This window comes from Macaca thibetana, chromosome 15 (assembly GCF_024542745.1).
Source record: "Macaca thibetana thibetana isolate TM-01 chromosome 15, ASM2454274v1, whole genome shotgun sequence".
NCBI classification, from domain to species: Eukaryota; Metazoa; Chordata; class Mammalia; order Primates; family Cercopithecidae; genus Macaca; species Macaca thibetana.
This window is the reverse complement of record NC_065592.1, coordinates 89266253-89292181: the sequence shown is the minus strand read 5'-3', so window position 1 is coordinate 89292181 and position 25929 is coordinate 89266253. Positions and strand designations below refer to the sequence as shown.

Sequence of the window (25929 nt, the reverse complement as noted above, 5' to 3'; positions counted from 1 at the left end):
TCATTAAGTGACCGCTGGAGAGCTCCGTAACGCGCCAGCCAGCCAGTGAGGCGCTGGGCTAGGCGGGGGCTCTCCTGGGACCCGTCTCCCTCTTCCCACCTTCCCCCGCTGACCGCGGCGGTGCCTGCGGCAGAGCCTCCCTCTGCAGCAGCCCCTTGCACTTGGCTCGCACTTCTGGGCGCTGTCCATGGTTGCAGCAGTTTTCGGCGCTCCACGTCAGGAGGCCGCAGCAGGGCCCTGCGATTGGCGGAGGAGCCCCTCGCCATACCCCTGCACCTCCGCCCACGCGCCACGGCCCCGGAGGCGCGTGCCAGAGAGCGTGCCCGGCGCGCCCCGGGGCTCCCGGGCGGCACACCCACTTTCCTTATTAGGGCAGAGTCGAGTGCCCAGAGCCGGCGGCCGGGCGAGGGGTGGGGCGGGGAGCCCGGGGGCCAGACGGCCGAGGGCGCAAGCACAGCCTCAGCCGCAGCCGCCTCCGAGCGGCAGGAGGGAGCAGTCGGTCGCTGCGCCCCGGCGGGCCACTTTCCCGGGACCCCGCTCCTCTTCCTTGTGCCGAGATTTTCCACTGCGCCCCTCCTAGTACCCGGGTTCCAAACCCCTAGCCACGACATGGAAGAATTTTTGCAACGCGCCAAATCTAAACTGGTAAGTTGAGTGAGCAAGGCTGTGTGTGCGCGCGCGTATGCTGATGGAAAGGTGGAGAGGAAAAGGTGTTGCAGCACAGGAGGAAGAAGCAACTTTGCCACGGAGTTGTCAGGGTGTGCGGGCTGTCTCCTGGAAGAAATCTCTGGAACTCTGGCTCTTAAAGCTGGCAATCTGTCTCCAGAATCCTCCCCCGCAACCAGACGAGGTGCAGAGCTGAAGGAGGTTGTGGCCTGGCTGAAGTTGGGTCGCTTCTGTCCAGCTTCGGTCCCTAAATCGGCAGTTTGCTCCTGAAAGCTAAGGGAAAAATGGGTGTGGTCTTCCTTGAGATAAAGAGCCCAGCCTTCTGCAGATGCATTGCGTGTAAGTGTAAAAGAAAAACAAAGACTCTTAGGACTGTACTTCAGCTGGAGGTGACAAAAGTGAGGAAGTCAGAGTGCTGGGTAGGAAGGACATGTGTGGTACTGGAGAATCCACAGGATAGAGCTTGCTCCACTGCAGGAGTTAGGGACATTCTAGTGTGTCTTGTGTCTTGTTAATTCCTGTTCACATCTGTAAACTGGGGCAGAGGCAGAAGGGGAAACTCTAACTGTTGGTGTTCTGGGCTTTACCAGACCATCATTCTCCCGGGAGCAGACCTGTGTGTTAGCCCATGTTTACCGTATCACTGTCCAAACAGTGAATGGGCAACTCCACTGTGTATGTTAACAGTTGCTACACATTCTGGAACAACAGACTCTAGCAGTTTCTTAATTCCAAACTGTTTTGGCTCTCCAGCACAGCAGTAATAAATATAATGGAAATGTTTCTGTTTTGGCAGAAAAAAAAAGAAAAGCCTGTACTCATTTAGAAGCAATATCTTTAATGAACTGTAAAAGCACTTTTTACAGGCCTGGCATAGAAAGAAATGCATAATTTATGATGCCTTTAACCTTTAAGCCTTCATAGAAGCCAAAATACAAAGTCTGCATTAAGGTAATGTTTTAATCACAAGGCAGGATATTTGCAGGGTTCTTACTGTAACTCATTTACCCTAACACAACAAAGGGAGTACAGGAAGGGAGGGCCCAAAGTTGCCTGAACCACCATTCGGAGTGCAGACAGAAGTGTGATCCTTACAATGGTCTAACTGTAAGTATCTTGAAAAAGACCATTAAAGTTGATAAGTGCTTATATAAGAACTTTCTACCTGAAAGCTCCCAGAGAGTTGAACGTTTGTGGAGATTTCAGAGTTGAGGAAGTTTGTGATCATTTCTGTGTTGTTTATTGACCGTTTTCTTTACTAGAGCACATGGATGAAAATACTAATTTCGGAAACTCAACTATGTATTTGGCATTTCTGATAGTATACATGTTCTGTTCTTTACCTAGTAATGAAGGAGAAATGTTCAAAAATGAAAGACAATTTTGGCAACTGTGCGTGTGTGTGTGTATGAAAATGGTAATCAATGACAAATGCAGAGTTCTGGGCTGTATCTGTTTTTCACTCCTGTAACATTTCTTAATCAGTATTTTCGTAATAAACATTTAGACTGTGGGGTCTGATATGAGCAAGAGGTTTCTCTCAATTCTGAGGAGCAGTTGCTGGAATGGAAATTTCCCTATTTCCGAGTAATCAGTTGAAAGTAATCTGTAATTTATTTACCGAGTCCCTTCATTAGATGAGCAATTGCTCTACATCATTAGAAAGTTTCATGTCTTAGCCAGAACAATTACTGCTTATTTTATTTTTTCTTGGAATAAGCTTCTTGCTAGAAATCATGATTAACCTTTCACATCCAGCCACAGCAAAGGAGTTTTGGTCACTTTTAGTGTCATATTTCTCCTGATAAGTTATATTTTCTAGGTAATAAGATTTTTACTTAATATATAACACTCAAATAGATAACATTCTCCTTTAGAGGATAGATTAACCTTTTTCTTGGAGAAAAAAAATTAAGTCAATGTCATTCACTTGTGGGAAATTTATTTATAATAAAATGGTAAGATTTGGCCGGGTGTGGTGGCTCACACCTGTAATCCCAGCACTTTGGGAGGCCGAGGCGGGTGGATCACCTGAGGTAAGGAGTTCGAGGCCAGCCTGGCCAACATGGCGAAACCTCGTCTCTACTAAAAATACAAATATTAGCTGGTCATGGTGGCGCGTGCCTGTAATCCCAGCTACTAGGGGTGCAGAGGCAGGAGAATCGCTTGAACCTGGGAGGCAGAGGTTGCAGTGAGCCGACATTGTACCACTTCATTCCAGCCTGGACAACAGAGCGAGACTCGGTCTCAAAAATAAAATAAAATAAAATAAAATAGTAAGATTTTTTAAAATTCAGCCAATCCTTTGGAAAACATTTTAAGGTGAAGAAATTTACCATGCTGATTTTGACTTAAGCCTTATTAGACCAGAATTAGAATTTAGGAGTTATGTTTTTAATGTTTTTCTTTAGAAGTTTAGCTATATGATACCTAAAAAAAAAAAAAGCCTAATTGCTAGGTTTTTTTCCTATTTGACTTAATTGCTTTGATATTCTGTAGGCATTATATATATTTTTTAATGGTTTGAAATAGTTAATGACTCTTCCAAAGTCCTAACATAACCTCATCATCATTGGGGCTAGCTAATTCCAATAGGCAAAACGAACTTTAAATTGCAAAATGGAATTGCTGTTAGCCGTGGATACAATCTCCAATAATCAAAATGTTGGAAAAATTATCTTTTTTTCTGACTTGGAACATTTATTATTCATCTGTCATTGTAAGGAGAGAGGAAGCTCTGCTATTCTAGGCCAGACCCTTGGTTGAACGGAAGTCTTTGAAGGAAAAGGATATTTTGAATTTTGGTCAGGTAGTTTGGAGCTGATTTCCGTTGAATTGGGAGCTCACTCTCAATTCTATTTTTCATCCCGGTCTAGTCCTGCTAGTCTTTAAACTGAGGCAGATTCATTGACATAATCCCATCCTCATTTTCCCTAACTCACCCTTTCTAATACCTTTCCTTCCCTCCTGAGAATACTCAGTATTTATCAGAAATGGCAAAAGTAAACTCCAGGTGTGGCCTCAGAGGGATCCCTCCTCCTGGGGCTCCAGTGCTTCTCATGTGGGCCTGATTTCTGCCTGGTTAGGACAGGCTGGGGGCTGGAGCATATTTGTGAAAAACTTGGTTGGAGGTGGGGCACAGCTAGGGAGGTAGTTACTTCTTCCAAGCAGTCTCCGGAAGTGCTCCTTCTAGACAAACAAGGAATGACACATATGGAATTGACATGAGGATTGTTAAAACATTAATAACAGTAGGATAAGCAATCTGAGAGCAAGCCCCCCAAGCTTGAGATGGTAATCAAAGAGTGGTGCTTCCTAGTTGAAATCACTTCCTTGATGTGAGAATCCAGCCATATTTTTGGTTTGGATACTTACTACTAGAGCTAGAAATGAGAATGCAAACGTATTTTCTTTTTTCTCCTGCCCATTCAGAGTTGCAGAAATCAAATCCTATAGTTCCAGATCAGTCCTTAGGTTTTAGCCATGCTTTCTATTCTTAGTTACATCATTTCTATGGTAAGAGAAGTTGAAGGAGTGTAGGGAATGAGGGCTCCCCGCTCTATGGTGTGATTTGGGAAATGTCCCTCAACTTCACAGTGATCAGCTCAGGAAAGTATTCAGGACAAGGACAGTCTCATGGCAGTAAATGGTCCACGTTCCCATGAAGTTTGGGCAGAAAATGAAGTACATGAGGAATCACCTGGGGATGGGTAGAGAGTTCTGTGGCTCTGGCTGGCAGGAAGCCAGGGTCCCCACACTGGGCCCCTGCTGCCGAGCCTCCCTCACTGCCCAGACACCCCGAGCTGATGCAAGTCAAGCAGCTGTTAACGGGTGGAGATCACTGCAGCCCACATGCCCTATGATGTAGGTCATGAGCCAGTCTTGGGTTGGGGGGGAGGTGGGGATGTTGTCAGCTGTCACCAGCAGGATACAGGGCACATCAGTGTCCCAGGAATGCTGTTTTCAACAAGAAGGTGGAGAGAGTCACTACTGCAGTCCAGCAGATGCATCTGCTACTTCAGCAGCGACAGCTGCGGACGAAGGGCTCACTTCTGCAGTAGGTATTAGTTGATATGTGGACTTCTACAGAAGAAAAATTCTGGGTGACTTGAATGTCAGCTCATAGTCTGTGATATGTGGCATAGGGACAAGAAAGCACATTCAAAACTCTAAATGAACAACTGCATTAGAGTGGTTATAGGAGATGGGGTTTTATAAAAGAAAGAAAAAGACTGCAGCATGTCTGCAGAATAATCAACTTGATTGGAAATTGAAGGAATATATTCTTCCTGATTTCCTCTTGCATAGGAAGAAGGTTGTACATGTCAATAAAAAGGATATTTAAAGTAAATGCTTCACGCCTTTTAAAGAGCCACTGTGGCAAGGACTAGTAATGATGAAGAAGCTGGCAGAGCTGTTTCATTTCAAGAGCTGAGCTCATTCTGGTCAGAGACCATGGGATCAGCTTCTGCCCCATTGCAAACCAGGGCAGGTGCTCTTGAGACCATGCCTCTTGCCAAAGCATTTATGAGCAGGAAACTCAGGAATCCAAAGCACTTCCATGAATGTGATACCCCTCGCTTATGGGCTGATGAGAAATGAACCCTTGATTGCTTTGGTCCTGGAGTTAGCTTCATTTCTCACTGCCAGATCGTTCAGACAAACAGCTGCGGATTGTCCCAGTCCTGGGACCTTCGGAGAAGAACCACACTTTTTTAGTGTAAACAGATCTTTGAGTGGATCAATCTGTCTCACAGGAAGAGAGGTGCTCCCTGTGATTCAGACAGCACCTTGGGCCTTGGAGGACATGGGATCAGGTGAGCAAGGTCACCCTTTAGACAGTGGTTTGGGGACTATTTTGTCAACTAAGTAAACCGCTGATGGCTTTGGTATAACCTGTTTGTTTTGATGTAACATGTATTTGGACAGATATTAACATAATTGTGAGTTTGGTGAACTGGTCTGGGGAACTTCTGTAAGCAATGGCTTGGTGATGGAGGTATTATTCCTCCAGGGAGGGGGTAGAGGGAACCTATCCCTCCGTGAATGTTACCTGAGCAGTGAGAAAAATGAGGAAAGAATACTTGGGTCTGGATAAAGGCTGCAAAAGAGGAAAAAACATCAGGGGACAAGAGAGACGGCATGCAACGTTAGTTATTGATTTTTCTTGAACCTTGGGGATTATGGGAGAGTCCTGGAGTTTGAAGTCTTCTTTGAAAGGAAACTGGGGAGGGCTGATGTATTCAGGAGGCAGCATTCCTATGCAGGGTGATATGAATAGTGCCCTCTGAGTTTGTGTAGTATACCACCTGCATGTAGTCATTCATGGCTACCCTTTCAGGGGTCTTAAAGTAGCCCACTCACAATCTCTAGGATTGTCCCAGATCCATTTCTTTCTGAGCCCTGTGGCTTTGGACTTTGGTTTCCAGGGGAAACTTTCTTCTTGGTAGCTCTTATGAGACTAATTGGGCTGTAGATCACCCTGGAAAATCAGACCCATGAAGTTTGGGTTAGAATAATCATGCTGATAAACACAGCTTTGGTTTCTTAATCTGAAAAATAGAATAATGATGCCTACTTTGCATGTTTGTTGCAAAGCCAAAATGATGTACCCATTGCCCTTAGCACAGAGCTTGGAACAATGGTGGGTCTTTCCACTTGCCTCCAAGCCCTTCCTCTTCTGTACTTCCTTATCTTAGTGAATGGCATTGTTATTCATCAGTTTCTCCAGCTGAAAACTTCCTTTTCCTTCATCACTTCCCTAACCCACCCTATCCTTAAGTCACCCAGATGACTACAATGGCTGGCAAACTGCTTTCACCCTGCTTCCAGGGAGATCATTTTGAAAGTGTCTTTCACACCTTTCCTAACCCTGCCTTAAAAAAAAAAAAAGAAGAAGAAGAAGAAAAAAAAAAAAGAACCAATCTCCTCATCACTTTCCATTGTTTTTAGGAGAATGGACACACTATTAGCATGACCTGATCTGCTATCCAGCTTCTTTCTGGCTTTTCCTCCTGCTCTCCTTTGCTTAAATAACTCCTGCCTCTTAGGTTAGATGAAGAGAAGACTGCTGAATGAGCCGCCTCCCCTACTCCTTGAGTCTAAGTCAGGTTTTTTGGTAATTTTTTAGATCACTTATTTCCGCTTGTCATTGTATCTCTATTGGGCATGTTTGTTCAATTAATGCCAATTTGGTGAGAGTAGGAACCCAGTCTGTGTCATTTTGCTCACCATTGTATCTCCAGGTTCTTGTGCAGTACCTGGTGCTCAAAGAGTGTTTTTAGAATTAATAAACCCAAAAGGCAAGAGTCCTGCACAAAGCATGGCACATTGTAGTGGCTCGATAAAAATAAATAAACGGAGGGCCAGGTCTAGATTTTTGGAGGTCTGAATCTGAAGAAGGGCTTGTGCCAGCAGGCAGGAAGCCATATTGGTTTGCTAGAAGAAGGTGAAGGACACTAAAGTCAAGGAGCACCATATTGTACTTCACACACAGTAAGTACTTAATACAAAATGTTATGACAAAATAAAAATCTAATTTTTATGCATGACTGCTTGGAATCTGTAAATATTGGTTGAACTAAAGCATGAATGGAGAGAGACAGAGGAGAGGAATGGGGCACTGAAAGCCTCTGCAAAACTGCACTGGGTAGATCAGCCGACAGTGGAACCATTGGAACCATAGGTTCTCCTCCATGTGGCTCAAAGACTAGAAGTGGGCTCCCCCAAGGCCAACCACTGTATCAAGTCAGCCCAGCCTATTCTCTTGCTGCCCCTTGACCAGTGCTAATATCATGAAGAGAGGTTGGCAGCGAAGCTGTTCAGAGTCCTTGAGAGAAAAGATTAGGCATTCCAGACTGCCTGTCCAGCCCTGGCACTGCAGACCTCATGTGTGGGGTAAACACATGCATGATCCTGAGTCAGACCTCTCATCCAGCCAGTGGGACTGTTTGTGGTCAAGCATGATCACGGTCTTCCACTTCATCTAACTCTCCTGGATGTGACCAGACTTTCCCAGGTATTTGTTTTAGCGTGTAATGCCAGAGTCTTTTTGAACTGATGATGTCTAGGAAAATTGCATATCTTTGGCTCCATGCGTTTGATATTTCTTGCTTTGGCTTCCAGGAAGCTTAAAGCTATGTTGGTGCTTCATTTTCTTAGCCTAGGATTTCTGAACTAAGGTTTTTTTTTTTTTTTTAAATTGTTATTACTTAGTTTTAATCTCATTATATAGTTGTTTTAATTTTTTTTTTACTTTAATGTATATGCACTTTTATTATAAGTGGGTTATCCATTTGGTTACCGGCGAGAATAAATAAATACATCTTATTTTTTTTTTTTGAAACGGAGTCTTGCTCTGTCACCCAGGCTGGAGTGCAGTGGCCGGATCTCAGCTCACTGCAAGCTCCTCCTCTCGGGTTCACGCCATTCTCCTGCCTCAGCCTCCTGAGTAGCTGGGACTACAGGCACCCGCCACTTCGCCCGGCTAGTTTTTTGTATTTTTTAGTAGAGGCGGGGTTTCACCGTGTTAGCCAGGATGGTCTCGATCTCCTGACCTCGTGACCCGCCCGTCTCGGCCTCCCAAAGTGCTGGGATTACAGGCTTGAGCCACCGTGCCCGGCCAATACATCTTATAATAATATATATGATCTTGAGTATATTTTGGTGACCAGTCTGGCCTAGTTCAGGGTTCATCTACTCAAATTTGAGAATTAGCTTTTTTTTAGTAATAGAGAATATAGTGTAGGACTTCAGAATAAGTAGCTGAAAGGAAACATCAACACAGTCCAAAGATTGTCTGTGTTCTCATCCTCGATGATTGCTGACCTCCCTGGGAGCAGCAATAGCCACATATTCTTACATCTGAGCCCATAAACTGGGAACTGTGAGCCAGCCCCTGGCAGAGGCAGCCTGCCCTAAATCAGATCCTGGGAGGCGTTCCTAGAGTATGAGTTGTGGATTTAGGAGACCCTTAGAAAGACTTTTGTCTGCCTTCCCACTTCTTGCCCCCTAAAGGCATTACAGTGGGGTGGCTAATCATGTGGAACCAGTGCCTAATTTCAAATCCTAACCCCGCCACTTTTACTTGCTAGTCGCACAATCTTAGTTTCTTAGCCTCCCCGAGTCTCAGTTTCGTTATCTGTAAATGAGAACAGTAGTAGCACTGGCCTCACAGGGCTGCTGCATGTGTGTATGGCCTGAGATGAGGACACGATCTCCATCCACAGTAATAAAAACATGAAAAGGCCACTAGCGGACAAGAGCCAGGACGTCCTATTTACATTTCACAGAAACAGGAACAATTCTTAGCTCTCTTGCAGTTCAGTTAGAATTTGTGGAATATCTGTCTTAGCTCTATGAGATATTTTTAAAATTTCATTTCACTCCCACAATGATCTTGTAAGGTGGGTACTAATCTCCTTTTGTGGTTGCCGAAACTGAGGCTCAGTGAGGTTAAGAGGTTTGCCCAGGCTGGGCGTGGTGGCTCACGCCTGTAATCCCACCACTTTGGGAGGCCAAGGTGGGTGGATTGCCTGAGGTCAGGAGTTTGAGACCAGTCTAGCCAACATGGTGAAACCCCATCTCTACTGAAAATATAATAAAATTAGCCTGGTGTGGTGTCATGCGCCTGTAATCCCAGCTACTCGGGAGGCTGAGGCAGGGCAATTGATTGAACCAGGGAGGTAGAGCTTGCAGTGAGCTGAGATTGCTCCACTGCACTCCGGCCTGGGCAACAGAGCATGACTCCATCTCAAAAAAAAACAAAAAACAAAAAACCTAGAAGTTTGCCCAAGGTTGCACAGCCATAAAGAGTAGAGCTGGAGTTTGCTTCCAGATCACCTAACTTCAATTCTAGGACCTCCTTCCTCATACCATAGGCATCTCTTCCTGCAAGATCTCCTGGAACATTTCATTCTCCTTAAATTAAAAATGAACAGCTTGATAGGTTTATAGGAGGGCTGAGTGATAAGTTAGTGAAATTGCACATATATTGTTCATGTTGACCCAAGAGAGTTTCATTCTTCTGTGTTGCTTGTTTTATATTAAAATCCTTTGGACAGCAGAATATCAACCAATGTTACTGAAATCCTGCTATGAGAAAAACATGGTGTTAGGCCATCTGTGATTTGATTGAATAAGTTGTGAGATTGTTCTCACTGCATGCCCATTTGAAAGAAAATTAACTGATAAACGATTTGGAGGAGAGAGTGTGTGACTAGCTTTCAGAGTAATTAGAAATACTGTGGGCATTTGGTGAACTGTTAAGAACAAGAACGCATTTTTAAAAGAGTTTAAATGCCTCTTATTTGCCACCAAGTTTATTAGCACAACTTTTGGTTTCGCAGTGTCTTCACTGTTGCCACTCTCTTGTTGGTGGCCTTAAATATCACTTTGATGGACTGTCCGACATTAGGGGGTCTAGCCAGGAGAAGATCCAGGGTTAGAACACAGCTCTCGGTTGTGTCAAGTCCACTTTGGCTCTCCAGTCTGCTGGTTTAGCAGCACCCCAGAAAACTGTGGATTATGCTGAAGATACACATAGAAGTGAAGGAAAAGGGGAAGAAAGGAAAGAAGGAAGGTGGAGGCAGAATTGGCAGGGAGATAGGAGAAAAGAAAGACATGAAGAGATTCAAGAAGGAAGCAAGTCTGAATATCCTTCCACTATTCAGGACAGGATGCGTTGTAAGTGCAACAGTTCTTATGTCCACGGTCACTTCCCTGGCACGTCAGCCAACCCAAAGTCACCCCAAAACTGGGACTTGGGCAAAGGCAACTAAAATTGATTATTGAAAACCTATCATCAGTTAGTTCTTTTCTCACAGGAAAATTCCCTAAGTGTGATCTCTGAGGCTATTCGTGAGATGATACTTGTAAATCATTCACAGAAATGCTGGGAGCGCAGCAAAACACATGAATGCTAGCTACCGTCATTGAGGTTATTATTTAATATGCACTTTGACACAGTGTTCACCAACGTGGTTTTCTCAGAAGGGGATGATGGAAAGGGAGGTGTCTGCCAGAAGCTGTAATAGATGATAACTTACAATGGGGAAACTGCACAAACAAAACCAAAATCAAACAGGACCTATAAGAAGCAGATCCGATGCCGGACACAGTGGTTCATGCCTGTAATCCCAGCACTTTGGGAGGCAGAGGTGGGTGGATCACAAGGTCAGGAGTTCAAGATCAGCATAACCAACGTGGTGAAACCCTGTCTCTACTGAAAAACACAAAAATCACCCGGGTGCACACCTGTAGTCCCAGCTACTCAGGAGGCTAAGGCAGGAGAATCTCTTGAACCCAGGAGGCAGAGGTTGCAGTGAGCCGAGATTGTGCCCCTGCACCCCAGCCTGGGCTACAGAGCGGGACTCTGTCTCAAAAAAAAAAAAAAAAGAAGAAGCAGACCCAGGCCCCCAGTAGGTGTCATTCCATTTGGTGTCAGGTAAATAATCCTAAATACCTGCACAGCCCCTGGCAGACATAACATCATTGACATAAAGTACATATCTGATGCTCATAGTAATGACCCTAAAGAATCAGGGGGAAAAGATCATTTAAACTTAGTGTCCTGTTTAAGAAGAAAGGTGTGGTGCATAAGCGATTTCAGAAAAATCTCCCACTCACATAATTAACATAGAAAACAACAGAAAAGAAGTTGTGGCTTGCAGGGTAGGCTTTGGTTGTCTGACAAGCCTCTTGCATAGGAGACCTTGTTCTTGAGTGAAGCCAGATACGTGAAACGTCACGGCTTATAACAAGTGATCATGAGTCAGGATGGAAGGTGATGGTGCAGAAATGTGAGTCTGATGTGGGGAGGCATAAATAGGCCTCAGCACGTACAAGATGTGAGCAGCCTGGCTCCCCACTCCCATGCTCAGTGGATAACTAAATCTGGTTCTTGACTCCAGAGGAGGCACAGCAGTGACCACAGAGGTATAAAATAAGGTCTCTGAGACAAGCCCATGAGGGACCAGAAGACTGCTGATGGCCTTGCAGTTCTTTGAAAGGTTCTTATGGAAGAGTTTCCACCCATGGAAATTATTTCTTCCCCTCAGTTGAAAAAACAGGACTTTTAGGACGAGTGACTTTTTATTCCTCTCTTAAGGAAGCCCATTCATTCATTAAGGTCCTTTTTATTGTTGTTGTTGTTGTTGAGATGGAGTCTTGCTCTGTTGTTAGGCTGGAGTGCAGTGGTGCACAATCTCTGCTCACTGCTGTAACCTCCACCTCCCTGGTTCAAGCGATTCTCCTGCCTCAACCTCCAGAGTAGCTGGGATTACAGGCACGCGCCATCACACCCAGCTAATTTGTGTGTGTGTGTGTCTTTAGTAGAGACAGAGTTTCACCATGTTGGCCAGGCTGATCTCGAACTCCTGACCTCAGGTGATCCACCCACCTCAGCCTCCCAAAGTGTTGGGATTACTAGCGTGAGCCACCGTACCCGGCTGGTCATTTTTTTTTTTCTTTTTTTTTCCTGCAGAAAATTAATGAAAGGGTAAAGAGAAATGTGCATGCTGGCTTCCTCCTCTCCAGCAAGAGCAGAGGCAGAAGCTCATCCTGGAGGTAGAAGCATTTTGATCCTCTCTGCATTCCTCAGACACATTTTCTGTAGCGGTCAGTGGTGCTGGCCAGACCAGCACAAGTGGCTCTGAGAAGATAGAAATGCCACAGCATGTGGACAGATCAGCTGCTCCCTGCCACGGGTATGTCTGAGAGGACAGGACACGTGCCTGGCAGTTCCCTGAGAAGGCAGTGTCCCTGGGACCCTCCCCAGGGAGACAGGAAGGGGTAAATCCCTTTCTGTCCCCCATTCTTGATTCTTTACAGTTAAATATTTCCCTTGGCCCTTAGTAAGCTGGTTTGGTTTTCATGCAACACCTCCTGGTCAAACTATGGGGTATGATTCTCTCATCCTTCATTGGCTACAATATAAAGAGACTTCCGGAGCTACTTCCTTTTGGAGGACTGGGTTCTTGCAAGGAAAGGCGGGCAGTCTTCTAACCGATTCTTGTGGATTAATTTACAACTTTGATTCAGATTTTGTTCTATCTTTTGAGTGTTTACCAAGATCATTGAGAGAACTCGTTTTTTCTCTTTAGATGGTGGGCAAATTGCAAGCTTAGTCTTAGAAAATGTGTATAGGACACAGAAGATAAACAAGAGGGAGACCTTTCATTCCCTAGGTGAATCTTTCTTCTATTATTTAATTATGAATCTGCTTTGCAAGACCCTGAAATAAAGCCATCCATGAAGCAAAGCAGTTGTCACGGCCCTGTGACTGATCATGTGCTTCCACTTGGCTGGTACCCCTGGACTGTGGCCCGAAGTGTCATTACTCTTGGCTCCAGTCTCCAGAAAACCCAGACATAAACTCACTGTGGTGGATGCAGATCAAAATGCCATCCCGGAGCTGGCTTTTAAAATGTTTTGAAAAATTCATTATCCCTCTAAGCCATTAGATCACTTTGAGCCTTATGGGGAACAAATGTATTTCTCACTTCTATGGAATTATTTCATCCCAGAATAGCCTCCTGACCAAGCACAACATCTCTGTACAAATCAATTCATACACAAAGGGTTTCATAGGCTGGCATTTATGTAGACGGCTCTGATGAAGCTCATAAACACTGAGCCACACTTGTTACAATTGGCCCCTTTGTTGGACTTCTTCTCTCAGCAGGATTTATATTCAGCCACCCTGATCACCATGTCACCCTGGGTACACCCTGACCCGTCATTTCAGGGAGTGCTGTGGACAACAGCCATCAGGGTTGCCTGTGTTTAAGTACAGCCTTCTATGGCCATCATCTTTTATTTATGATTTCTTATTGTGTAACTGTGAGTTATTTTAACAATTATAGAATCACAGACCTTTACATTGGAAACTACTATAGAATCATAGGTGTTTTGTTGTTGTTGTTTGTTTGTTTTCTTTTTAGAACCGGGGTCTTCCTCTGTTATGCAGGCTGGAGTGCAGTGGCAAGATCATGGCTCACTGTACCCTTGAACTTGCAGGCTCAAGTGATGCTCCCTCCTCAACCTCCCAAGTAGCTACGACTACAGGCATGTGCCACCAAGCCTGGCTAGTGGTTTATTTTTTATTTTGTGGAGACGAGGACTCATTATGTTACCCAGGCTGGTCTCAAACTCTTGTCATGCTCCTTGTCATGAAGGATCTCAAGTGATCCTTCTGCCTAAGACTCTCAAAATGTTGAAATTAGAGGCGTGAGCCACTGTGCCCAGCCTAATCACATATTTTTAACATTGAAACAGATGACTTTAGACGTCTATTTCAGTCTCCTCGTATTATATTTCAGGCTTAGTTTCTTTGTAAAATAATAAACAAGCAATAAGGCATATTTGGAAAATAGAGGAAAGCTGAAAAATTACCAATAAACAGAAAAAATTAAAACTAAAAATAAAATCACCCATTTTCATTGAAGCATGACTCTTGGTGATATTTTGGCTAGTAGTTTTCTTAGTCTTTCTTCCTTGTGCATAGGACTTAAGATATTTGTATATCTTGCAACCCCGATTTTTATTTTACTTAACAATATTATTTTACTATGTTATTACATAGTAGTCAAAATCAATATCTTAAATAATAGAACACAGTTTAATAAAGAAGATCTACTGAGGTTAAACCTTTTCACTGTCCCTCCTTTTTGCTATTGTTAATTACTATGACAAACATCTTTGCACGTAGAAACATTTTATCCTGTTTAGAATTATGTTCTTAAAATGGCTTTCCAGTATGCAATGATTAGGGAAAAAGATATTAATATTCTTGAGCTTCTTGATACATCTTTTTAAATTGACTTCTGGGTGAACTCTTCCCAAATTTCAAGACTCAGAGAGGTTAACTAGTCCCACAGTACATTGTGACAGAGTCTGACACAGATTTGAGGTCTCTTGACCCCGAAGTCGACGCCCCTGATGAGTTAGAGAATTTGTGCGGTATGAGGGAGAGTGGTGTGCTGATTGTATAAGTCGTGGATGTGAGCACATAACCTGAAGCGGCCTGGCTGCTGAGTTGAGACAAGTGTAACAGAAACTGTGCCACACCAGTTACAACTCTGCTAATGAGACCAGTAGGTAGAATCTGGCTGGGGCGGGGGCTACTTTCTCTTTGTCTTTTCACTTCCTTGCTCAATTATTTCAAAAAGATTGAGCCTCATGGAACGGTGAAGCTATTGCTGCTCTGCACGGTGTGGTCACTCGGAGCACACTGTTGCCCTTCATAACTGCCGTCACCCACTTGATCTCATTTGATTAACCTTAGGGAGGGTTCGTGTTATGATATTTATGTCACAAATGAAAAGAACAAGGCCAGAGAGGTGAAGTCCAGCTTTGCCCAGAGACACGCAGCCAGTAAGTGGCAGAGGTGGGCATAGATTCTGTGTCTTCCATTCCCAGCATCTGTGAGAACAAAAATTGATCTATGTTTTCCAGAGATGGTTTAAAGGTCTCGTTGAGAGCATAGTGGTTTGGATTCATCTATATAAAAGAAAATGTCCGAGTGAAAATACAGGGCACTTTTCTGAGAGGAGGCTATTCAACAGTGAAATCTATTCATGCTGAAACCGTTTTTCTTTGACACAGGAAAACATACCCCTCAAGCTTTGGAGTTTTGCGTGATGGACTCGGATGCACAGTATGCAACTGTGAGATTAATGAATATGTCACTGATGGAAACATGCTGAGCCCAACAGGCTCTGGAGACCAAGTGTCACCTGTAATGGGAAGAAGGCACCTGAGAGGCAGGGTCTCTGGAGGGCCTGTGGGCATCACCTGACATGCATGTGGGCATCATCACCTGATATGCCTGTAATGGGACAACAGGTGACTGGATGTCACTTATAGTCGTTTCAGCTGAGAGTTCTCTGTAATGTGGGGAAAGAAGTTTAATTGCCTATAACATCAACTCTTTCCCTGCTACAGAGCAGGTGTGATTCTGTCAAATTCTCTCTTCCAGCTTCCCCATTCTCAGCTGTTTCTTCATTTGGATCATATTCATTAACTGTCCCAAGGCCTAAATGCATCCCACATTGATGCAATAGGGAGTAATTTTAGTTTAGTGCAGTTTAATATCACTTAAGCTAAATTCTTCTCTTTCAAAACTCTAAGAAACACATAAATCTCCCTGCCAATCTTTTGTATCACCATAGCATGACAAAGGCCACATGATTCTAAATCCAGTATGTGCAAAGATGAACATGCATCAGATGCATTGGCCTCTGGATAGTCGTCCTGGGTTGCCTGTGTTTTCCAGTCTTTCTTGAGCATTTGATTAATTCACACTGGTGAATAAAGAAAATTGCAAATATAATTGAAAGAAAATCTAGGCAGATGGAAGTCAAGGTTAGTTTGGATTTGTAATTCTGTATTGGTGAGAATTTTTGGTTGCTACTTGCCCTGAAAACCTAATATGATTTTTTTTCAGAGAAGTCTATTGTCTAATAGGATGATTTGTATACAGTACGATAATTCCTTTGCAGACCCTGTGTTGGGAGGCTTCAGTATATGCCGAGGGAAATAGACTTGGGATGTTTTCTAGTAAATGTTGTGTGGGAGTGGGATCACTGACTGACTGATCTGCATGGTGGTTAAATCATGCACACCTGCTAAATAATTAGCATGCTGTGGGGCAGGGGGTCCTGAAGGTAAATCCTTGTGTGCCCCAATTCCTAGCCATCCAACTCCTTTCTGAATATACTTCTGCTTTATTTTAAAGACAGAGCAGAAAGCATTGAGGGCCACGTAAGAGCAGTCCAATTAAGCTAGTGTCTCACCATGGCTGATATCCCACGCTGGGTCTCCTCTCCTGTCCCCATTTCCTCAAAGTATCTTTACACCGCTCCTTATCCTTATCACTCCCCCTTCAGCAGAGCCTGCTCTCGGCCAGCATGCCAGGGAGTTAACATCTATCAGTGCTTCCTCTGCAGCTACATATGTTATTTGACCTTCACCATCATCCTCTGAGACAGGCATCATTATGCCCAGTTTGCAGAGGTGGAAACTGAGGCTCAAAGAGGTCAAGTAACTTGCTCTAGGGCAGACAACTAATGAATGTTGGAGCTAAATTTCTAGTATGCCATTCCTGAGAGTCTTAGCTTGTATTTCCACTTCAACAGACTGCAGGGACATAATACACTCACTTCAGGAAGAGCCGTCATTCCAGCAGCTCTATTTAAACTTTCATGTGTATAGGAGTCACCTGGGAATCTGGCTGAAAGGCAGACTCTGATTCAGTACACATTGGGGTAGGACCTGGGATTTTGCACTTCTAACAGGCTCTCAGGAGATGCCAATGCTGCTGTCCTGCAGAGCCCACAGATCTGAGTAGTGAGAGTCCAGAGCATTGATGAGCCAGGAGGCAGGAGAGCTGCATTAGAATCCAAGGGGGGCCGCACAGCTGGGAGGAGGTGCCCTGCAGTGGAAGTGGCATGCTTCTCCCGAGGAGGTGTGGCCTCGCTGCAATCACACTGCGGTGAGAGGCCCGATGTGCTGCGTCTGTAGCTATCGTATTTCAGGTAAGATCATTGGTTTGGGAGGAAAAACGAATCTTTCTGGCCAGATGAGGTGGCTCACACCTGTAATCCCAACACTCTGGGAGGCTGAGGCGGGAAGATCACGGGAGCACAGGAGTTCGAGACCAGCCAGGGCAACATAGTGAGCCCTCGTCTCTACTAAACATCAAAAAGTAGCTGTGCTTGGTGGTGCACACCTGTAGTCTCAGCTACTTGGGGGACCGAGGCAAGAGGATTGCTTGAGCCTGGGAGGTCGAGGTTGTAGTGAGCCAAGATCACACCACTGTACTCCAGCCTAAGCCCTGTCTCAAAAAAAAAAAGAAAAAAATTTCTCTCACACCGCCATGCAGAGAGCCATGGGTTCTAATGACCCATAAAACAGGTCCTGCATGCAATACGTATTTCTAATATGTATTAAAATTGCTTCATATCCCTTATGCTTTTCTCACACAAAACACAGGACCTTGTGACTTCATAGTACCTGGCAGCAAGGAGGGACCATAAATACATTAATACAACCGGGCGCGGTGGGCTCACGCCTGTAATCCCAGCACTTTGGAAGGCCGAGGTGGGTGGATCACCTGAGGTCAGGAGGTCAAGACCAGCCTGGTCAACATGATGAAACCCCATCTCTACTAAAAAATACAAAAATCAGCTGGGTGTGGTGACACGTGCCTGTAATCCCACCTACTTGAGAGGCTGAGGCAGGAGAATCACTTGAACCTGGGAGACGGAGGTTGCAGTGAGCAGAGATGTTGCCATTGCACTTCAGCCTGAGTGACAGAGCGAGACTCTGTCTCAAAAACAACAACAAAAAAACATTAACAGGCTGGAGGGAGAAGTAGAAGAGAGCTGAAGGAACTGGTGGTCTTTTAGGGAATGCAGGGCTCTTGACTGGGCTCTTTGAATGATCTCAGGAGGAGGAAAGCACACGACTCACCCTACAGAAAACTTAATGTTGGAATGAAACTTTTCTTTCTTTTAAGACAAAACTATTCACAGTTCCCCTCAACACCTTTTGGTCTCTTTCTCTCTTTATCTAAATAATAATAGTAATAATTATATAATTATATAATTATATATAATTATACAATATATATAATTTAATGTATAATTATATACTGTGATATATAAATATAATTACATTACATATAAATATAATTATATATTATATTAATATATTATATATTATACATTATATATAAATTATATATTATATATAAATATAATTATATGATATATAATATATAAATATAATTGTATAATATAATTAGAAGTACAATTATTATTATTATTTTTATTATTGAGACGGAGTCTCACTCTGTCACCCAGGCTAGAGTGCAGTGGGGCGACCTCGGCTCACTGCAACCTCCGCCTCCCAGGTTCAAGCAATTCTCCTGCCTCAGACTCCTGAGTAGATGGGATTACAGGCCTGCACCACCACGCCTAGCTAATTTTTGTATTTTTTTAGTAGAGACGAGATTTCACCATGTTGGCCAGGATGGTCTTGATCTCTTGACCTTGTGATCTGCCTGCCTCGGCCTCCCAAAGTGCTGGGATTACAGGCGTGAGCCACCGTGCCCGGCCATATCTAAATTATTTAAAATGTTTCTTCTCTTTATTTGAAGTCATCTTTCCTAAAGTCCTTGTGACATCTGGATGGCCTTTGTATTCTGCTTTCTTGTCCCCACCCGCCCTGTTGTTAGTGGTGCTTGTGGTTCCATGTGATGCTTAGTTATTTATGGTGCTTCTTTATTATTCATGCCTTTCTTCCTTTGTTCAGGACTGTTGCTTAGTCACTGTGCTTCTCTGATGTGTTCTTGGTTCATGCTTCATTTCCTGCTGCCCTTTAGTGCTTTTCTATCCCTTTTCCCTTAACACAGAATTCTGTTTCTCTTAACATAGTGGGGACCCCGGAGTGGTTTGTAGAACTTTCCTTAGCTTGGGGATGGTCAGCAGGCATCGTAGAGGTTTTAGGAATCATTTTAGGTGTGGTTCTTTATCAATTGTCTTTCACTAGGTTATGCCGTGCTAGCAAAAATCCCGAATGTCGGTGGCTTTCAGGATAAAAGGTCTATTTCCTGCTCATATTACAAGTTGCTGAGGGTCAGCTGTGGCTCCAAGTGCCTTCTGTGTTCTGGAATGTAGGCTAAAGGAGCAACAGCTGTCTGGGATATGCTGCTCTCATGGGTAGAAGAGAGTTAGGGAGCTGGTAGGATCCAGTAATTGTTCTTAAAGCTTCTGCTCAGAACTGGAACGAGCCACTTCCATTTTCTCTTCATCAGCCACAGCAAGCAAATCACATGGCCAAGCCCAATAGCAGTGGGGTGGGAAGTATACTCCGCCCATGGGCAGGCACTGAAAGTTACATGGCACTGCACAGGGATGGATTATTGTCATTTACGGGAAGGAAAGTTAATAATTAGGAGTTGGCCATGGATGTTGGCCACAATGGTCTCGATCTCTTGACCTTGTGATCTGCCCGCCTCGGCGTCCCAAAGTGCTAGGATTATAGGTGTGAACCACCGCACCTGGCCGCATTGCATAAATTGTTTAAATATTCACTAAATAATTTTATTTTCATAAAAGCCCTATTTGGTAGGTACTGTTATCCCCATTTTGCACATGGGGAAACTAAGGTAGAGAGGGGTGAGTAACTAGCTATACTCACACCACTACTATGTGGTGAGAGCTAGCATTCACCATCTGGTGGACATTGAACAGAACCACACTTGTATTCTACTGATGGTTGTATCGATGGGTAGATTGTGACCAATTAAAAACTTAAAAAAATAGGAGATTTGGGGGACAGTTTCAATTAATGAAAATCTCCAGTAGCTATTTAGTCATCTCATATGCCTTTTGATGAGAGTTGAACAGCGGTTGTTTTCATTTGGGATGACTTCCGGCTGCATCTATGTCCCAAGTTAGGAGTTTGGGGAAGCTAGGTGAATTCCTTTAGGTCACCAGGGAAGCATTTAGGGAATATGACTGCCTGGAAGAGCTTTTAAATTCTCTGTGCTTTAGTTTCTTCCCAATATAAGAAATACAAATTGGGACTAACAAAAGACGCTCCTTCATAGGGGATTCTGAAGATAAAGTTAGGCAGCTTATGTAAAGCTCTCAGAACTATGTCTGGCATGTAATCAGAATTTTTGAGTGAGTGCTCCAATGATGAGGATGATTTCTACTACTGTGATATCTCAACCCCTGGAAAACATATTGGGAATCCCCAGACCACTAGTTTTAGAGTCAATAGACAATCAGATTTATGTTCCTGAGTTAAAGATTTATTTATTAAAATAAATACATAAAACAAAAATTAACCTAGAAAGTAGGGGCTTAAGTTTCTGGCCTCTTGGAAAAAAAAAAAAAAAAAAAAAAAAAAACTAGCCACAATTTCTCTTAAAGAGATTAATTTTTAGGTTGTGTGTTCGCCCCCTTCAGTCATTGTATGGAGTGAAAATCCTTTAAAATATGTTACATAAAGTTCTGGTTTATTAGGTGAACACAATGCATTTGGGGCTTGTTTGGGTGGGGTAAGTTGTGTAGTTTGCTGGGAAATTCCAAGCAAGGGCAGAGAGGAGGGGCCTCAGGCTTCCGTTCAGAAGTCAGTGGCTTGGCCTCAAGGGACACATCCTGGTAGAAATGGGTAAAGCTATACAGGTTGGTGCTGTGTGGGGTGTTTACTAGTGAACATAATGAGGCTTCCCGCCTGACGACTGTTTTTGTTTCACATCCCGTCAGCTGAGCCTGAGAGCCTTAAGGTGAAAGGAAAAGAACAATGGTGGTGGAATTAGAATGTCAAGTTTAGTTACTTCTCAGCTGTGTGAATTTGGGTATGATCCTTAACCTCTTTGGGTCTTGGTTTATTCATAAATGTAATGCTATGTGTTATGTATTCATCATGATCATGTGTAAGAGCATTGCATAACCTTTTTTTTTTTTTTTTTTTTAAATTGAGACGGAGTCTCGCTCTGTTGCCAGGCTGGAGTGCAGTGGCATGATCTCAGGTCACTGCAACCTCTGCCTCCTGGGTTCAAGCGATTCTCCTGCCTCAGCCTCCCAAGTAGCTGGGACTACACGTGTGCACCACCATGCCCAGCTAATTTTTTTTGTGTGTGTTTTTAGTAGAGATGGGGTTTCACCATGTTGGCCTGGATGGTCTCGATCTCTTGACCTTGTGATCTGCCCGCCTCGGCCTCCCAAAGTGCTAGGATTATAGGTGTGAACCACCGCACCTGGCCGCATTGCATAAATTGTTTAAATATTCACTAAATAATTTTATTTTCATAAAAGCCCTATTTGGTAGGTACTGTTATCCCCATTTTGCACATGGGGAAACTGAGGTAGAGAGGGGTGAGTAACTAGCTATACTGACACAGGCAGGAAGGGGTAGAGTCAGGTTTTGAACCCAAGCAGTCGAACTCCAAAGTCTACATGCATACCCACCGTGCTTTGCTGCCTTTTGACACAGTCAGCACGTCACCAGGGGTTGCCACTCTGAAGAGTAAGTCTGTTCATTTCTTCTAAATCCTAGTCCACTATTTAACATGTAGGAAGTAGATGCTCTGTAGACCTTAATGGTTATTTCCCTTCCCCTTTCCTATTTCCTTTCAGTTGTCCTGGTAGACCCAGGTAATCAGGACTAGTGGGTGCCTAGAAATGGAGTGAGAGATCTTGAGCCCCAGTTTTCCCTGGGCAAGATCTCACCTGACTCTCAAATTCACCTTGTCTCATTTATTGCATGAAACTTTCACTTTTTCAGCCTTTATAGCACCAGGCTGGAAGGTATTATGTCATCTTATAAAGCAAACCCTAAATTGAAAGAATAATGGCCTAGTTTGGTGACCGTCTCAGCACATACCATTATATCTTCATATGAAGCCTCCTAGTCAAGTAATATATGAATGAGTTTTACATATATTTTAAATCTGCTTTGGAGGTCATCTATCTTTATGTATTTGATTTTTCCCCCTTTATTCTGCATGGTTTCAAAGTGGGGAGTTCCTTACTCCTTCCCTTGGGGTAAATAACCTCTATGCTGAAAGGTGTGGCACACACCAATTGGCTGCTGTGAAGACTTGACACACCTCTTCGGTAATTCTGTTTCTGTTTCGTCTTACTGGTGGTGGGGTTCCAAATTGTCCCTGTGGCTGGTGCCATGTTCCAGAAGCAGAAATATGTCGTGGAAAAAGTAATGGCTCCAGGGAATAATGAGAGGTGGGTTTTAGTGCTTTCCCTTCTAAGTAGGAGCTGTGTGACCTTGGCAAATAACTGGCCTTTTCTGGAATCCTGTTTCTTCAATTGCAAAACAAGGAGCCAGTGTTAGTTGAACTGTTCCAAACTAGGGGCTCCAGCATTTTGAGATCTCCCATGCGGGGATCCGTTTTAATATTTTAAAACTAATAGTGCTGTTCAATGGGAAATAAAAACTTTTAAAACATGGAGTCCACAGAGAAAAGAGAAAATGAAAGCGATCACTGGTGGTGGAAAGTTGGGGAGCAAGAATCAGTTCTTATTTATTTTTCTTGCGGCACTATGCACATAAAGCTCTTGGTTTATTAGACGAATCAGGCATATTATTTAATCTCTTAAGTCTTAGACAATCAGACACATTATTTACATCTCCAAGTCTTACTTTTCTCATCTGTTAAAATATGAACATAGTATACAATCCGTCAGAAGTTTGTTGTGAAGATTAAACACATTTGAAGCACTTAGCCAATAGCACTCAATACACTGTGGCTATTTTTCAAGTTCTTCAGTATGGGTTTACATTTACCCAGAAGGGATATTTTAGATTAAACTAGCCCCCACCAGATTATGTTGTAAATTTCTTTAGCTCTAGGGTGGGGTTATTTGGGTTGCAGTGAAACCAGGGATGGAACAGTTAATCCCCACTTCCTTAGGAACTATAATCCAAGTGTGCTTTGTGCAAGGCTTTCAGCTGGGTACGCCATCAACTGGTAACATCTGGGCCCAACCAGAATAGGCAAATGGGGAGAGGAGAGAAGGGAGAGGGAAACAAACATGAGACCAAAGCCCCTGGAATAGACAGGGCATTCCTAGTCCTTACTGTTTATTGCATACATACTCTCAGTGATGATTACTACCATTTAACTAGGACTTACTATGTGCCAGGCACTGGGCTAAGTACGTCTTATATACTGTTTTAATTTTCTTAGGCACTCTATGAGCCACTCTCCTATCCATTGGCCAAAACAAGTCACAAGGCGAGTCTAGATTCAAGGCATGGAGAAAGAGATTTCTCTTGATGAGAGGAGCAACAATGTCACATGGAAGGGGCACAGATAAAGGGTGGGGCCACTTTTGTCAGTTTGCAGATCTCCACAGTACAAGTAGTAGACAAGATGTTGCATTTTCCTGGAGTAACTTCTGCACCCAAGAAAAAGGGAGTCAGGTGTCAAGTGCCTCTTTGTGTCTGAAATTCCTCTCATTACAAACAATCCAAGAGGCAGTATAATGGAAGTGTGGTCCCATTGTTTGAACTACTCAGGAGCCACATTGTAACTATTTGAAGAATTTCCTGCTTCCTGAATTCACCCAGATTCTCATGTTCAAAACAAGCCCCAGCCTAAATGTCACTTATCTGTTATCCCAAAGCTCTGCTAAGTGGTACATGGTTAGTTTGGTATCCAAAGCTGTAGACATTTCTACCAGCTTTACCAAGGTAGAGAGAATGAACAATGAATCTTAACTTCTAGAAGTAATCCCTCAGCTTATTAATTCATGAAAGTGGTTGTTCAAGGCTGAACCCGAAAGGTGCGATATTTCATATTGTGGGGAGTAAGATGGATTCTTGGATGACTTGAGGTGGTTTATTACTTTTTTTCTCTTTGCAAATGACACTGTCTTTCTGTATTTAATAGTGACAATGTAGTTTTTGTGAAGCGATTTTGCTATATGTAAAAGTGAGTCAACTAAAATGTAAGCAAATAATACAGGGGATCTATGGCTAGGGCAAAACCCACAAAGATGGTATGTGAATGATTCTTGGTAAATGGAGTCATGTATATGAAAGCCTGGAAAGGCCACCACCTAGTGGAGAAAATTGAGGCCTGAAAGAGGAAGCGAGCTGCTGAAAGTCCCATACCTAATAAAGAGCCGCTCTGGGGTTGGTTGCAGCCCTCCTGCCTCTAAATTTTTTTTATCTCCCACTGTACCAAACTACTCATTTCCTCTAAGCCAACAGCCCCAAGTAAACAAAAATTACCTCCATGTGTGATCTGGTTTGGATCTGTGTCCCTACCAATTTCATGTGGAATTGTAATCCCCATTGTCGGAGTGGGTGCCTGGTGGGAAGCGATTGGATCATGGGGGCAGATTTCTCAAGAATGGTTTAGTACCATCACCCTGGTACTGCTCCTGTGATAGTGAGTGGGTTCTCATTAGATCTGGTCCTTTTAAAGTATGTAGCATCTCCCCTGTCTCTCTCTTGCTCCTGCTCCCAACGTGTGAGATACTTTGCTCCCTGCTTGCTTTCCACCCACCTTGCCTTCCACCTTGATTAGAGATTTCCTGAGGCCTCCCTGAAAGCTGAGCAGATGCCAGCATCATGCTTCCTGCACAGCCTGCGGAACTGTGAGCCAGTTCAACTTCTTTACCAGTCTCAAGTATTTTTTCCTAACAATGCAAGAATGACCTAACACAGTGTGCAAACACATATTTTATTAGGAAATGTTACAAAATGAATAATATTTCCTACCATTTACAGCTAAGCAGTTTATATGCTTGGTGATGAGAAAAGTAATTATAATCATCATATATGATGTTAATGTTTACCTTAGTATTTGGGGGAGTTACCTCCTAATTTTTTCATGAACTTATACTATAATCAAAAATAAATTTGTACACGAAATCTGTAAATATACTATGTGTGCTTTGAGAAAAATATTACCTTATAAACACATACGTGTATATCCACATTAGATTAGAGAGAGATTTTTCTTACCAGAAATCACGTTTACCCTTAGAAAGAATAGATGAAGATTAATAAATTAAAAATAAATATATTAAATTAAATAATGATACATGCTACAATGTTGTTGAACCTCGAAAACATTATGTGAAGTGAAAGAAGCCAGTCATAAAAGATCACGTATTGTATAATTCCTTTTATATGAAATGTCCAGAAAAGGGCCAGGTGCGGTAGCTCACACCTGTAATCCCAGCACTTTCGGAGGCTGAGGCGGGCAGATCACGAGGTCAGGTGTTCAAGACCAGCCTGGCCAATATAGTGAAACCTCGTCTCTACTAAAAATACAAAAAAATAGCTGGGCATGGTGGTGCGTACCTGTAGTTCCAGCTACTCAGTAGGCCGAGGCAAGAGAATCACTTGAACTTGGGAGGTAGAGGTTGCAGTGAGCCAAGATCGTGCCACTGCACTCCAGCCTAGGTGACAGAGCGAGACTCCATCTCGGTGGGGGGTGGTGGGGGAAAGAAATGTCCAGAAAAGGCAAATCTATAGAGACAGATTGTAGATTGGTGGTTGCTGGGGCAATGGAGAATAACTGCTTCATATGTATAGGGTGTCTTTTTTGGATGATGAGAACGTTTAAGAAGTAGATAGAGTGGTAGTTGTCCAATATTGTGAAGGTACTAAATTCCATTGAATTGTTCACTTTAAAATGGTTAATTTTATGTTATGTAAATTTCACTTCAATTAAAAATACTATATATATATATGTATACTTACCCGTATATACTC

At 43.3% G+C, this 25929-nt stretch overlaps 1 protein-coding gene across 12 annotated transcripts in view; it reads left to right on the top strand.

The window, feature by feature from the left end:
* Positions 1 to 357: 357 nt before the first annotated feature.
* The window catches only part of PRUNE2 (prune homolog 2 with BCH domain), a 295976-nt gene continuing 270404 nt past the window's right edge, over positions 358 to 25929 (top strand). For 11 of the 12 annotated variants that reach the window (XM_050761085.1, XM_050761087.1, XM_050761083.1 and 8 more), the window contains exon 1: positions 430 to 645. In XM_050761085.1, coding sequence (XP_050617042.1) covers positions 610 to 645 — 36 coding nt within the window. In that variant the 5' untranslated portion in view covers positions 430 to 609. Of the gene's footprint in view, positions 646 to 25929 lie in introns of all 12 variants that reach the window. The other variant, XM_050761076.1, reaches the window with a different exon arrangement.